The sequence below is a fragment of the Equus przewalskii genome, chromosome 10, assembly GCF_037783145.1.
Source record: "Equus przewalskii isolate Varuska chromosome 10, EquPr2, whole genome shotgun sequence".
In the NCBI taxonomy this organism is placed as follows: domain Eukaryota; kingdom Metazoa; phylum Chordata; class Mammalia; order Perissodactyla; family Equidae; genus Equus; species Equus przewalskii.
In genome coordinates, this window is record NC_091840.1 from 51,486,661 (window position 1) to 51,501,158 (window position 14,498).

Consider the following 14,498-nt stretch of genomic DNA (forward strand, 5'->3'; position numbering starts at 1 on the left):
TAGTGCCCTATTAGCCCTATCGGAATCTCTTGGAGATTCTATTAAAAATACCGATTTCTGGGGGCTCACTCGGTGGCGTAGTGGTTAAGTTCGTGAGATCTGCTTCGGCAGCTCAGGGTTTGTGGCTTCAGATCCCAGGCGCAGAACTGGCACCACCTGTCAAGCCACACTGTGGCAGCATCCCACATAAAGTAGAGGAAGATTGACACAGATGTCAGCTCAGGGCCAATCTTCCTCACAAAACAAACAAACAAAAAAATGATTTCTGGGCCCCACCTGAGAGATTCTGATGGAACCTAGGAAGCTGTATTTTTGGGTATGCTCTCCAGGTGACTCGGATGGCCAGGCAGGTTTGGGAACTGCTGGCACAGCAGAAAATGCACGAAATTTGGGGTAAGGAGATCAGGGCTCTGGTGACGTTTCTGCCAGGGATCCAGTGAATGACTTTTCCAAGACTCTGTTTTCTCACTTGTAAAATGCAGTCAACAAATCAGACATATTCATAGGGTTGTTGTGGGGTCCAATGGCTAAGGTCATTTCTGTGGGGGAGCTGGCTCACTGTGCAGAAAGGAACACAGCCTTTGGAATCACACTGGCTGGATGTACATTCCACTTCTGATACTGTGCTGGACATTGCTAGGTGATGATCCAGCTTCCAGCCCCCTCTTCTTCCTAACAGACCCCTGATTTTGCTTGGGGTCTAAGTGTGCCCAGTGCAAAATATTCGACCCCCCAGACTCCTTTGCAGTTCAGGGTGGCCATGTGATGTGGTTCACTCAGAAGTCTGCTGAGGATTTCCTGGAAAGCTTTTGTTTTCCTGATATAGGCACTTATTCTTGTTTCTCCTTTTCCCCTCTTCTTCCTGCCTGGAACATGGCTGAGAGGCCTGGAGGTGCAGCAGCCACCTTGTTATTATGAGTGGACAAATATGGGAAGCAGGCCAACAAGCTGAGGATGATGGGGCAAAGAGATGAAAACATTTAGGTTCCCAGTGGCATCACTGAGCAGGTGTAACAGCTCTGGAGTGCCTACCCCTAGACTTCTTACATGAGACAAACGAATCTCTAATTATTTAAGGCAGAGGTATTTTTGTTGGTTATTTGTAACCCAAAGCTTCTCAGGGAGAATTAAAAAAGACTAAAGTTCCTAGAACCATGTCGGATCCAGTGGACATGCACGTGTGTGTTTCCTTCCTCCAGCTCTGAGACATCTTCTGCATTTGTAAAATGAGATACCCTTTAAATCCACTATCCTATACTTACCTGACTATAAAGTAGAAGAATTGGGCTCTGGGAGCTGGGCTCTGGAATAAAGGGCCCTTCCCAGGGGCAAAGGGAGGGTTCCAGAAGGCACCCCAGCAAGTGGCTAGGCACAGGTACAGGGTGGACTATCTATAGCATCCTAACCCTATGGGACTGCTCATCCTAATCAAGGCAGATGCAAAAAGTCTGCATGTCTGCTTGCTAGGTGGAGCATGCAAAGTGGGAGGGAGTCCAAAGGGCACGAAATTGCCCTTGCTCTGGCGTAAATATGGAAGAGGAGCCTAAAGATCCTTTCCCTGGCGACACACACAGTGGGGAGTAAGAATGAAAACCTACTAACCTCTGCCTCCTCTCCCCGCAACACAGATAACATTTCCCATAATTTTCTCTTGTTGGAAACTTAAGTCCCAGGTTGTGAGTGTGGGCCTGTGCAGCAGTGGGGGGACAGAAGAGTTTCGGTTTTCACTACCATCTTACCAGCCCACAGCACGGCTTTTATAGATCAGGCTCATGCCCCTAGGACCCATGGGAATGGACATGACTCATTGAAGCCAGCTGCCCCCTCCAGCGGCTGAATCCTGCCAGTCCCCACTGCCTTGCCGGCACTGCCACTCCAGCCAGGGCTGAAATCAACAGCACCAGAGTCAGTACAAGGAAAGCTATTGCAAACCTCATACACCAAAATATAGTGAAGACATAGGGAACGTTTTGTTGTTTTTTGGCAAATGTATTCTTCCTCCATTATTTAAAAAGGATTGAAGAGCAAAAAGTTAAGTCTCCTCTTACTATAAAAGTAAAGAAAATCATGCAATGAGATGATCCTGTGGGGCTTTGGCACAGACATGCTTTCTCTCTCCCGAGGCGCCTTGCAGCCCCAGGCAGGCCTCGAGAACTTCGTCCTCAGCGGGCTGAGCTCTGTCCAGTCCTTTGGCTCCTTCCCAGATCAGTGCATCTTGAGTTCCTCTCAGCCTTTCCAGTCTGAGTGTTCCTCCCTCATGGCCTTCACAAGCCAGTCCCGTTCAGTCTCCTGCTCAGAGTCACTCGTGTCACTCGCCTCCACGGCCAGCAGCTTCGAGTAGTTGATTTTCCGCTCTTGGGGCAGTCTCGGCTGGATGGACAGGAACAAGGCCAGCCAGAGCAGCAGGACCACGCAGCAGGCCTGGTAGAGCACAGCCAGGCTGAAGCGCATCACCACGAAGCCCCCCACAAAGCTGCCCAGGCTGGCCCCACCCCCATAAAAGTGGCCTCGGAACATGGCACTCAGAGGTCTCTCTGTTCTGGGAGTGGCCAGGTCCTCTACTGAGGCCCTGACTGCCCACCACAGAGCCCCGTTGCTGATGACACTCAAGACCTGAGCCGGGAGGACGGACCACCAGCTCCAGAGGAAAGAGTAGTAAAGCAGCTGCCCCGCGAGGCAGCCCAGCCCCAGCCCCACCGTGCCCACCCTGGACAGTTTCCGTAGCAACGCAGCTTCGAACGGATGAAGTAGAATTTCCCCCAGCCAGCCCAAGGCGACTGAGAGCCCCATGACCAGCTCACTGCTACCAAGGTCTTCCATGTGCCAGAACAGAAAGTTCTGCACCGTGCTGGTGGCGGCTCCTATCAGAAAGACAGTGAAGGCTAGGAGAACGAGCCGGGGGTCGCCCCCTACCAGAGACAGTGCTTTGACAGTTTTGTAGTCGGGCTCCTGCTGCCTGCAGACAGGGATGGGAAAGGCAGTGCTCACCAGTAAAGCCAGGATGCTGACCAGCGAGTAGCCGTAGAAGTGCACCACACCCTGGGCGCCATTTGTCATCAGGAGGCAGTCCAGCTGCCCCACCAAGGCTGTGATGCCACACACGCCTGCTGACATGCCCAGCAGCTTCCAGATCCACAGGCTTCTGTAACGGTCAGTGGCGTCCACAAAATCCAGGTATTCATAAAGGCTGTCGTCCGCCACCTGCTCCAGAGGGGCTGTCAGCAGCTCCCAGAACACCATGGACCCCAAGGAGAGGATGAAAGTCCACTGCAACCCTTGCAAGGAGAGGTCAAGGGCCCTGGCGTTCCCCTTGGCTGCCGACAAGTTGGCTGGACTTCCTAGCGCTGTGCTCCCAGCAAGCAAAGGGAGGGCAGCACTGACCGCCTTAAAAGAACCTTCCCAGGCAGTACTGTTCGCCCCTGACGTGACAGGATGGAGGAGAACTCCGGATGTGATCCTGGCTCCATCAACGGGGCCCACAGAGTAGCCAGGAAGATGACTGAGAGGTTCTTGGACACTTTCTCCAGGTCCTTTTCCGAAGCCAGAGGCTCCCACGATCCTGGTAGTACTCCTCTTGGCTGGGAGGCTGGGCGCTCCCGCTGGGTGGTTTGAGGCTGGCTCTTGGGCCGAGGTGATGGTCACAGTTAACGCGACCCCCGTCGGTGGGACTGTGGTGGTCACGCTGTGGCTTCCATTACAGGAGCGGCGCATCAGATCTTTGTCCAACGGCGGCACCAGGACCATCAACAGGCTGGCTCCCGCCGAGCCAAGCAGCGAGCCTATCAGAAGTGCCCTCCGTCTCTGGTAGCTTTTGGCCAGGAAGGCACAGAAGGGAGCCCAGACGGCTGCGATCAGGTGCTTGGCTCCCATTAGGAGGCCCACCCAGGGCGCGGTCAAGCCCAGCTGCCTCAGGTAGAGGGTCAGGAATGGGGTCACGCAGCCATCCCGGACCCCACACACCAGGTGGAAGAGCCTGGCCAGCCCTAGCGCCCTGCTGACGTCCCACTGGGGGTTGGCGCTCATGGCTGCCTCGCTCCGTCAGACTCGGGCCGGCGGAGGGCGGGGCTGCGCGCGCGGCGGGCGCGGCGGCGACGGCGGCGCGGGAGGGCGCGGGGCCATGTCCCCGGAGGGAGGCTCCGGGCGAGGAGCGAGTGGGACCGCGCCTCCAGCCTCGGACAGCGCCGCGGTCACCGGCTCAACGGCCGCCCCGCCCCCTCGTCCCCACGTCCGGCCGCCGGCCCGGAAGTGGCCCCGCCCGGAAGACCGGCGCACCTGCGCGGCGCACCTGCCACGTCCCTCGACCTCCTCCGCCCGGGGGCGGGGCGCGCTCGCAGCCGCACCGGCCGATGCGCGCAGGTGCGCGAGGGCCGCGGCTGCCTGTGGCCCGCAGGGCGCGCTCCAAGCTAGGCGCCTGGGGCCCTGCCGCCCATGCACCTGAATTATATCCCTGAACTGCTTCAGGCTCGTAAAACACTTGGGGGATGGGAGGAGCGAGACTGGAATGCCTAACATCCGCCAGGCTCCCTCCCTCATCTTCTTAAGGTTCTTACTCAAATGCCCCCTGATCAAGGACCACCCCGTTAACCTCAGGGACCGTTCCTGTCCACCCTAACTGAAATAGCAAACCCTACCCCCTCCCCAGACTCACACACTCCCTACCCTGCTTTATTTTTCTCCACAGCACGCATCGCCATTTCTAGTTCGCCTGTTTATCTTGTTCATGGTCTGTCTCCATCAGGATCAAAGCGCCAGGAAGGCAGCTATTTTTGTCCCCAGGGCCTAGAACTGTTTCATCGGAGGCGAGCTGCCCCTGGAAGAGGCATGACTTTGGGTGACAGAGTTTTCTTCAGCGGAGACGATCCCAGAGAGGGTCCAACAGCTGAGCGCTGTCTTGCAGCCACACTCCAGCAGCCATCCCGGCAGCCGCCCCAGCCCGGTAACAGTACGTATATATTGGATGGTTTTAATCCACACCTAAGAGTGCTCAGCTGTCCCACTGAGAACACACACTGCCGAGGTGGTTAGCCAACCTTTAATCAAAAGCCACACTCCAGGGGCAGCGAATAGGAGCATATCGACAATCTTAGATCAACTCAAGTGGTTTCGTTGATTAGCCTGATAGGTACTGGTGAAATTTCACTCGTGAAATTAGTGGTGTCCAAGTCACATGGGTTGGTTATAATTCTTTTGGACACATTTCTTCCCTTGGTGAGCAGGGTATAAGGATCTAGAGATTCCAGTAGTCCAAAGCCTTTGGAATGGTGCCGTAGGCTTTAGTCCAAGATGGTCCAGTGTCCAGGCACTGATTCAGTGAACTTCATTGCAAGGTTTGTTCACAGCACCTAATTTGGCTGGAGGTGGGGGGTGAGGGAGGCCACTTGCCAACACGTGTCTGAATGTTGATGAAAGTAATAATGAGTTTTCATATATTGAGGCATATGGGGAAGCCATTCTGGTTTAAATCTGACTCGGCCTACAACTTGTTTTTCCCAGGGCAGCCTGACTTATGGCCCACCGAACATGCATTGTACATCAGCTTCAAACATTTTCCCAAAGCAAAGAATGCCCTCTTGAAAGATAGGGGTGCATGTTTCCCTTACTCTGACGCCAGTCCCAGTACTTCTTTGAAGATAAGCTTCTCTTCCCAGAGAACCAAGGTCAAGGTGACCTGCTGTGTATATGCTAAACTGTGGCAAAACATCTTGTGACTTTGGGAGAAAAAAATTGTATTCCTGTTATGCTTGATGTATGTTCTTTGTTCTAAAACGGTATATAGCCATGCTGTGAACTATGCTTCTCCGGAGTGCTTTCTTCCCTGGGGGAGAGAACACTTCCGGGCTAGTTCTCACATTTGCTCATTAAATATGCCTCTTATCTACAGATTGGTTATTGACTATTTGTGTCAACAGTGTGGAGCAAAATTTGGTCTATGACTTCCTTTCTTTGTAAGCTGGTAGGGAGACTGTTGGGGGAGGAGGCCCGGGGCCCTCACCTAACCCTAACAACTGGTAAACTCTGCAAATGTTTACTTAAAGACTCTAGTAATTGTGAATGCCCACCTTGTTATGAATCAGTTTACATCACCCTGACAGCAGAAAAAAAAATCTAGCCACGTTCAGGTAAACTCACTCAAATTCAGTGATATCAGTCATTTCTGGTTTAAAACCACCTCAGCCGCATTGGGTTCTGCAGGGGGCGACTTCAGTGGAGGATTTCACATCCATCCACCCCTTAGTCTTCACCAGTCCAGGGCTGCTCTCCACTGAGGAGCAGGCACTCTGCCATGCTGGTGTCGGTTGAAGTGTCCATGGTCCACATCTGGGCTTCAGGTCCTGTGATCCCAAAGCACCACACACAGCTGCACGTCTTCCCTTTTCTGTGAGACCCCTTGGGCTTGTTTGCTTTCAACTACCTGAGAAAACCCTACCTGCTTCCCATGGCCCATGGGGGCACAGGGACTCTCTCTCAGGCTGACCTTGGGCCCATGTGCCTAGACGCCCTGAGCAGCCCCTCTTACGTCATTCCCCAGGCATCGAGAATGTGCTCTGGGACTTGCAGGCCAAAAGTGAAGTGTCTGCCTCTCTACTTGGGATCCCCAAGTGTAGAAGGGATTCTTCCCCCACCGCACCCCATCACCCAGGACCTGGCCCAGATGACAGGGCTGGACTCAAGTCCAAGCCTTTGTGTTCTCTCTGTTGCTTTCCCCCCACCCCACCCCCAGTCCTGGGAGTCAGGGAACTGGTTCTGTGACACTAATCTTCCCTGTTTTACATCTGGATATAAACTTTTGAACTCTAAAGCCAAGACTTTTGAAGGCTTTAATCTCTGGTCCTCTGAAACTGCCTTGCATTCCCACTTCTGTCTGGGGACAGTGCTGGTCGGGAGCCCTGAGTCACTGTGAATGAGGAGGGGAGTGGCAGGTGGACAGAACCCCCCAGTCAATACTTCACAAAATGCTTGTGTGGCCTGAGCGGATTCATTAGGTTCGATTAAGTACTGCCCCGATCTCTATTAAAACGCAAATATTGCTGGGTATTAGAGGAAAGCAGAAACACTTTAGTGTGTATTTATTGAACTTGACATTTTCCTCTCCACTGGGAGAGATGCCTGCCTGGGAGTGGGGAGGAGGGCCGTGGCCCGAGAGAGGGAAGGGGACAGATTCGGGAGGGAAGAGCTGTAGTCCCCTTTGCCTTCCTCCCACCTTCCCCCAGGCCACAGAGCCCTGGCCAAAACAGCAGCTCTCACGTTGGTTTAAGGGCTGGGTGGGGAGCTTGAGTGGGAGAAGACGGTAGAAGAGGTGGGAATTGAAAATCAACGAAGGAGTGGTCACTGGTGCAGGGAGCTGGCCTTTGTGTGTGCACAGCTCTGCCCGCCCAGCCAGCCTTGGGCTTCATGTGGGCCCTGCTGCATCCCCTGCCCACAGCCAGTCTCCCTGTGTTTCGGCCACTCACCGGCTCCTAGACATGGCCAGAAGCTGCCCATGGGAGCCGCGCCTTGCTCCGGTCATTGGGGGCAGGTGGGGTAGTGTATCTTCCTCTTGGGCCCGCCATGCTCAGACTCAGTGCTTCCTCTGCCCCTTTGGGCTCACTGGACGATGCCCGAGAACGTGTTGATGGGCATTAGAAGGGGCTTGGGCATGGCCCTGGTCCTTTCCATCTCCTTCTGCTGGTGCGAACTGAGCCACAGTGCCTTGGATTTCTGAGTCCCAGAACATGGCTCAGGGCAAGGAGCAACCTCGAATCTGTGGGTGGAGAGAGGTGAGCTCAGGAGGCCCAGGTCAGGGGTCAAATCTGCTCGGGTGTTTTAAAGGTAGCCCTTTATCCTTGGGCACAGAGGAGGAGGCCTTGCAGAGGGAAGAGGATGGGTCAGGACAAGAAAGAGCACTCTGGATCTGGGGCGAACACGGGAGAGGAGGCCGTGCCTGGCTGGGTCACTCTGTATGCCTGGCTTACCCGACCACATCTCCCCGGGGGGACCAGTAAGAGTTGCATGAACTGGGGCACAGCTGGCACACAGCTGGGTCAGCCTGTGTTGGAGGGGCCAGTGGCAGCACAGGGGACTGGATCAGGAGTGCTGTCGGCTGAATGTATGTGGAGGAATCTCAGGAAACTGTACTATCGGCTGCTGCCCAGGGCCAGCCATTCATTTGCTCTTCTTCCTGGATTCAACTGCTTAAAGGACCTAAGTCCCCACCCACTAGGAACACTGCCTGGCCTCAGGATCTGCCTCTGAGAAGGTGTCCTGGGCAAGAGGCAGCAGATGGTAGGGACTGGCTGCTGCTTAGCTTGCCCCATGGGACGTGGAGCCCTAGAGGTGGCAGGCCTGGCCTCACCTGACGACGTCCCTGAAAGTGCGCCGACTGTCCTTGTCTAGCAACAGCGTCAGCAGTCTCTGGTCCTGGCTCTGGATCCGGATGTTGGCGGTTCGGAAGGTGTTTGTCACCACCTGCAACAGAGACAGCTTGTGTGAGTGTTGCCTTCATGACAGATGGCCCTGCCAGCATCTCCTACCCTGGACTCTGGTGTATTTCTTCAGTCCAGCACACGGGGTCCCCAGCTCTCTTCCTGCAAGTGACTCTGAGCAGTGACAACTCTGCAGAAACTGCTTCTAGGCTGCCCTTGCCCTTGGGTCTCTCATTGTTTCTGCAGTTCATTTCCTAGTCTGTTGTCCTCAGTTCCGAACACCACCTGGAATGCTGTGGCTAGGCCTTGCCAGGTTATCAAGTTACCCGAGCGCCTCCTACATGACAGGCATGTTGTTATGTGTGCAATTTGGGGATATGTCAGGGGTTTTATAAGTCCTGACCCCAGTTCTCGGTGTTGAATTACATACACATTACATATTTCCCTGGGGCAGAGACAGAGGGCAGAGACAGAGGGTCTAGAAAGTGGCCACATACCCCTATGACTCAGACCAGGCATGTATCAGTTTGTACCATGGAATCGCCTGGGGGCCAGATACAGGTGGAGGGAATCCATCCTCTGCACAGAGAACCTGGGGCAATGTGTTCCTCCCCTCCCCACCCCAAAGCCCTGTGTGGCTTCTCTAGAAAGTTCCCAGGACCAAAGGAAAGCGGCCCCCAGGCAGCCCTCTGACCCCCCAACTGAGGGGGTCACTCCTGAGAGGCCCCCTCCCACTGGGCAGAGAATTGGGAACATTCCAGGTGGGGCCTTCCGAGGGCCTTTGCAGGCTGCTGGCCCATACCACACACTTTGGGTGATCCAGCACCCCAGAGCTCAAGTTTCTAGCGCCTTGGAGTCCATCTCATTCAAGTTTTCTCAACCCTGGCCGCTCATAGGAATCATCTTTCCAAAACATAACATCAGAGGTTCTGATTTAAGCGTCTGGAGTGGAGCCCAGGCAGGGGCGTTTCTAATAAGCTCCCTATTGTAGGCAGGCCTTCGAACCACTGAGCTCATTCACCTTGTCACTGTCTTAGAGCAGAGCCACAAGCAGCAGCCCAAACCGGGGGTCAAGCATTTCTGCTAAACTTTTGTGGAGGTGGGGTAGGCCAGCCAGAAGCCTGTGGGCAGAGTGTGCAAGAACCTCCTGGGAGGAGGGTCAGAGCCCGGACTCCAAGGCGGGACCGCTCCGGTGCTAATCCTGATGCTGCCACTTATTAGCTGTGTGCCCTTGGATGTGTTAATCTCTCTGTGCTTTCGTTTCTCATCTATTTAGAAAAAAATATGGTAATAATAGCAACTGCCTTGTAGGACTGTTGTGAGGATGAAAAGAGACAGTGTGTGTTACGTGCCTGGGACATGGTACATGCTGTATTAGTACTGGCAATTTACTATTATTATGATTATTAACTATAATTTCCCAAGAAGGAGCCAAGCATGAGTAATGGCCTCAGCTGTCAGAGGGGAAGGGGAACCCCATATGGATTCTTTCACTCCTCAGTCTGTCTCCTACACCAAGCCTCCTCCTACCATCACTCCACTCATAGACTCATGTGAGTCTGAACAGGTGGGTTGTGAGTAAAGACAGAAAGATTTACCAAGATCTCAGTAAGACAGAGGGGAACACAAGGGGAGAGGGGACATCGTGGTGGGCAGTTGTGGCCGGGGATGTGGGGACAGCCAGTGGAACCTAGTGGACACTGACCAGACAGCTAGCTGGATGATTGTGAGCATAGGATGTCATCTGTGACCTTCCAGAAATACCTGGAGAGACTGCAGTGAGGCTGGGGGTTGGGGAAAAGCCAGATGCCTTCAGTTTACGATGGTTAATGGGACCCCAGCTGGTAAGGGAAACTCGATGGTCCCATAGAGGGGGGATTGAAGGGGACCCACTGAAGGTTTCACAGGGGTAGGCATGGGACCCAGCTCCCTGACTCCCGACTTGATGCTCTTTCTCCTGCATCAGGCCACTCTAGGTGTCTCCCGGCAGGATCTGGGCCTCCACGGCCCTGCCTTCTAGATAACCAGAGGCAGTCTCGGGGCCTCATCCACCTGCCCACAGTGCAGGCAGATGCCTTTGTTTCCCCTTTGTGGACTGCACGCCTAGACACACTTGACCTGCCTGGTTTTGGCCTGTGAGGACCACGGGAGTCTTGGATTTCAGTCTAGAAATGCAGCTGCGGAGGCCAGTTGAAAGGGCCATGTGCAGAATCTGCAAAGGGCCCCAGTCTCAGCTCACGAGGAGATGAGCAGAATGCTGCCAGTTATTCTCTGTTGCTGGCTTCCTGCCTTCCCCACCCCAAAGCCCGGTTCTACCATTCCTCACTGCTTTTCTATATCAAACTTCCAGTCCAGCCCAAGGAATATCATTGCTGCCCCTTAATCTCACCAATCCAGCCACAATGCCCGTGGCCTGCAGTCCTGCAAGCCTGGGCAACCTTCGCTCTAGCTCACCATGAACTCCCCCTGCACTCAGTGTTTATCATTTCATCCATTGGGACAGAACCTGCAGACAGACATGCCTGGGTTCGAAGAGGAAAGCACTGGAATTTCCCCCAGCAAGTCAGTGCAGGGGTAAAAGAGAAGCTGCTGGGGCAATAAGTTTAGATTTTCAAATAGCCCACAACCAGGCTGTTTAAAGAGGTCGTTAAAAACGGAAACCATTGTAAGGAACTGATTTCGAAAGAGGAAATATGTAAGGGTAAGTGGGTCCACCTTGCAGCTTAAAGCTTAAATAGAGAGCTGTCCTCTAGGAAGGCAGAGTTCAGCTCAGTACAGGCAATCTCTCGGCCGGTCAGACCCCTCCTGCAGTGGATAGGCTGCCTCAGAACAAGTGAGCTCCCATTCTGGGATGAGATCCTGTGGAGGCAGAGGTTGGAGTAGATGACTCAGCAAACATCTGGCGCGCTCCTGGTGTGGGCCAGACACCACGCTGAGTGCTGGGGAGAACACGAAGACTCAGACGAGGGCCTGAGCCCTGGGAGCTCACAGTCCGTTGACACACAGAGATCATGTCATTTATCATCTTGCAAATGCTTCCATGGCTGCGTCCCCAGGGCTCTATGGGAGCACAGAGGTGGGGCAGCTAGCTCTCCAGGGAGTGGGGACAGGGTGAGGTGGAGGATGCGGGGGGAGGCGAAGGGCATCAGAAGGGTCCCCTGGGAGAGATGACACCTGAGTTTCATCTTGAAGGAGAAATAGAAGTTACACAAAGAAGATGGGGAAGGGAAGGGAGGAATGTGGTTTCAGGCCAAGCAAAGCGCATGAGCAAAGGCCCGGAGGTGTGACTGCCGGAACACTTCCAAAGGCCACGGTGTAAGGGCCTGTAGGGGGCGGCTGGAGCTGCGGACAGAGAGGAAGAGGAGCCAAGTTGTGCAACACTGAAGAGTTTTTCTGCCCTTCTGCCATGGAGAATGGGAAGTGACAGAGGGGTCTGAAGCACAGAATGACATGTCCAAGTTCTGTTTTAGACAGATCATTCAGGGAGAGATGTGGAGGGTGGACTTAAGAGATGCGGAGGGTCTCCCCGACATCGGGGACACCAGCTGGGAGATTACTGTGTTTGTCCAGGAATAGGGCATGGATGATGGTCTGGACCAATGGTGACCAACTTGTCCTGATTTGCCTGGGACTTTCCTGGTTTTAGCACAGATGGTCCCACGTCCTGGAAAACCCTCAGTCCTGGGCAAACTGGGACATGTGGTCAACCTAACTGGACCAGAAGAACTTCGGAGGATGAAGAGGAAGGGAACAGTTTGAGAGTGTTTGAGAGAGAAAACCAGCAGCACCCGGGGCAGGGAGGAAGAGGAGGCATCTGAGATGACTCCCAGGTTTCTGGCAGAGGTGACTAGTTGATGACGGTACCATTACATGAGAGACAGGACATAGGGGAGGAAGGGATGAAATAAAAACAACCGCCAACACAAACAGATCTCTGACTTGGCCAAGCACTCTTCTAAGAGCTTTATATGTCGCAATCATTTAATCCTCACAACAACTGGATAAGGTAGGGACCCTTGTTATCCCCATTTACAGATAATGAGACTGAGGCACAGAGAGCCTGAGTGACTTGCCTGAAGTCACGTAGTTGGTAAATGGCAGAGCCAAGATCTGGACCCAGGCAGTCTGGCTCTAGAGAGCTCTTAACTATTAGAGAGCACTGGCTTTGGTTTTGAATATCTCGAGCCTGGGGTGTTGTGGGATATCCAGCTCATGCTAACTTAGTTGAATGCAGGAGTTAGAAACTCAGGGGTGAATGTCAGAGCAGGGCCTGTAGATTTGGGTGTCCTTAACAAATTAGACCAAGACTGTGTCCAGGGATTTGATAGTCCAGGGAATAGGAAAAGAAGTGGGCCGTGGATAGAAGATGAGAACAGTAGCTATTTAAGGAATTATTTTAGGAAAAAGAGTCCAGGGAAAGGAGCTGAGAGTAACAATCAGATCTGTAGGAGACGGACTATGAAAAAATGGTGACTCAGAATTCACAGATTCAGGGAGCTGAAAGACTCAGAGAACAGGGCTACCGCTCTAGTGGTGGAACTCATTCACAACTGATCAAGGGAAGAGAAAACTAGGGGAAACATCTATGGCAGGGTCGCAAGCCAGCTTTATTGGAGTATTAACATATAAATATAGCTTCAAATATAAATATTTTCAGCTCAAAGGGAACCACTGATAGAAAAAGATAACTTCCAAATCATCAGAGGAGGAAAAATAAGCAAGCAAAACCCGAGCAAAAGAAACAAAAAATAGTAAAAAGCATTAAAAAAATTAAAAAGCACAACGTAAGATGGCAGAGTAAGATCCAACAGCATATAACGTTAGTGTCAATGGCAGAGTGTCTGTTTTCTCATTCCTTTCCCCTTGTAATTTGCCTCAAAACAAGGAAGGGCATCCTTGAGGAAACTAGAAGACACCTAAAGCCCTAAACCACAATATTTGAACACAGAGAGAGGAAGATCAAACATGAGGATCAAAACTCTGGAAAGACTTCGGAACTGGAGGCTACAGATTCACAGACGGCGGGAGGAGATGGAGCCTGGCAAAGGGGAATTGACTGACAGGTGGTCCAAGGGGCAGTTGGATGCTTCGGGTTCCCTCTCTCACCCTCAGCAGCCAAGCAATGAGCCCTCCCCGCCACGGAGATCAGAAAAACTGAGCCAGAGAGACTGTGGACCTGGGGACGCCACAGCTGGAGCAGGACGGAGTGAGGTGCTGTAGTCCACACAGGTGGATGACATGAGAGTTTGCTCGCTGAATGGCGAGAGCTCTAAACCCCTCGCCCAGCCCAGCTCCAGAGTACAGACACCAGCAGTCCTACACCCGCTCCTGCCCCCCTCATGCCCCAAGGCAGGAGCCTGTAGAACCCTTTTCTGGAAAACGAGACTACCCTAGCAAAGAGACTTGCAGATACTGACATTTGGATTTGCCCCATGGAAAGGACCATGGCCTTCTGACTGCCTCCTGAGCAACCCGACATTGACTCAGCTTTTTAGCGCCCTGCTCTTAGATGCGAATGGAAGGCCAAGGATCAGCAGATATTTGGAGACAGCCTCTAACATTAAAAAAAAAAGGTGGGGGGGAGATCTAATCAAGTGAACAGAAAATAGGAATTCAGAGGAAATAGATGCACTGCAGGGAGCAGAAGAAAATTCCCAATAAACCATAATTAATATCTTCAGAGAGATAAAAGAAGATGCTGGATCAATGAAGCAAGAACAGAATGCTATTAAAAATGAATAACCAGGAAACAAGAAAGAATTCTTGAAGTTTAAACATTCAATAAATGAATTTGGAGGAAAATCCCAAAACTTGAAGAAAAGAAAGGGAAGGACAGCAGGAGAGAAAAGACTAGAAAGTTAGAATCTCACCCTTGGAGGCCTAACGCCTGACTGTCTGTAGTTCCAGAAAGAGACGGCAGAGAAATAAAGGGAAGGAAATCGTTTTTAAAGTTATATTAAAAAAAATCTCAGAACCAAAGGATTGCATTTCCAGGCTGAGAATATCCTTCAAAGGTCCAAAATAGTGAATGAAAAAGTCACTAAGGCATATTCTTGTGACTTTTGAGAGCCCTCTGTGAAATTAAGTACGTATATG

General features: G+C 52.6%; 2 protein-coding genes across 22 annotated transcripts in view; both read right to left on the reverse strand.

The window, feature by feature from the left end:
• Nucleotides 1-1,968: 1,968 nt before the first annotated feature.
• MFSD6L (major facilitator superfamily domain containing 6 like) lies at nt 1,969-4,306 on the reverse strand. The gene has a single exon (XM_008540302.2). It carries the CDS (start codon nt 4,021-4,023, stop codon nt 2,227-2,229), a length of 1,797 nt encoding a protein of 598 aa, XP_008538524.2. The 5' UTR covers nt 4,024-4,306; the 3' UTR covers nt 1,969-2,226.
• A 2,729-nt stretch (nt 4,307-7,035) lies between these two features.
• PIK3R6 (phosphoinositide-3-kinase regulatory subunit 6) overlaps nt 7,036-14,498 on the reverse strand; it is a 53,312-nt gene continuing 45,849 nt past the window's right edge. For all 21 annotated transcript variants that reach the window (XM_070563397.1, XM_070563409.1, XM_070563400.1 and 18 more), the window contains 2 exons: nt 8,333-8,445; nt 7,036-7,741 (listed from right to left, as the gene is read on the reverse strand). In XM_070563397.1, coding sequence (XP_070419498.1) covers nt 7,585-7,741; nt 8,333-8,445 — 270 coding nt within the window. In that variant the 3' untranslated portion in view covers nt 7,036-7,584. The remainder of the gene's footprint in view (nt 7,742-8,332; nt 8,446-14,498) is intronic.

Coding starts and splice junctions, on each gene's coding strand:
- MFSD6L (XM_008540302.2), bottom strand. CDS start 4,023: ATGAGCGCCAACCCCCAGTGGGACGTCAGCAGGGCGCTAGGGCTGGCC.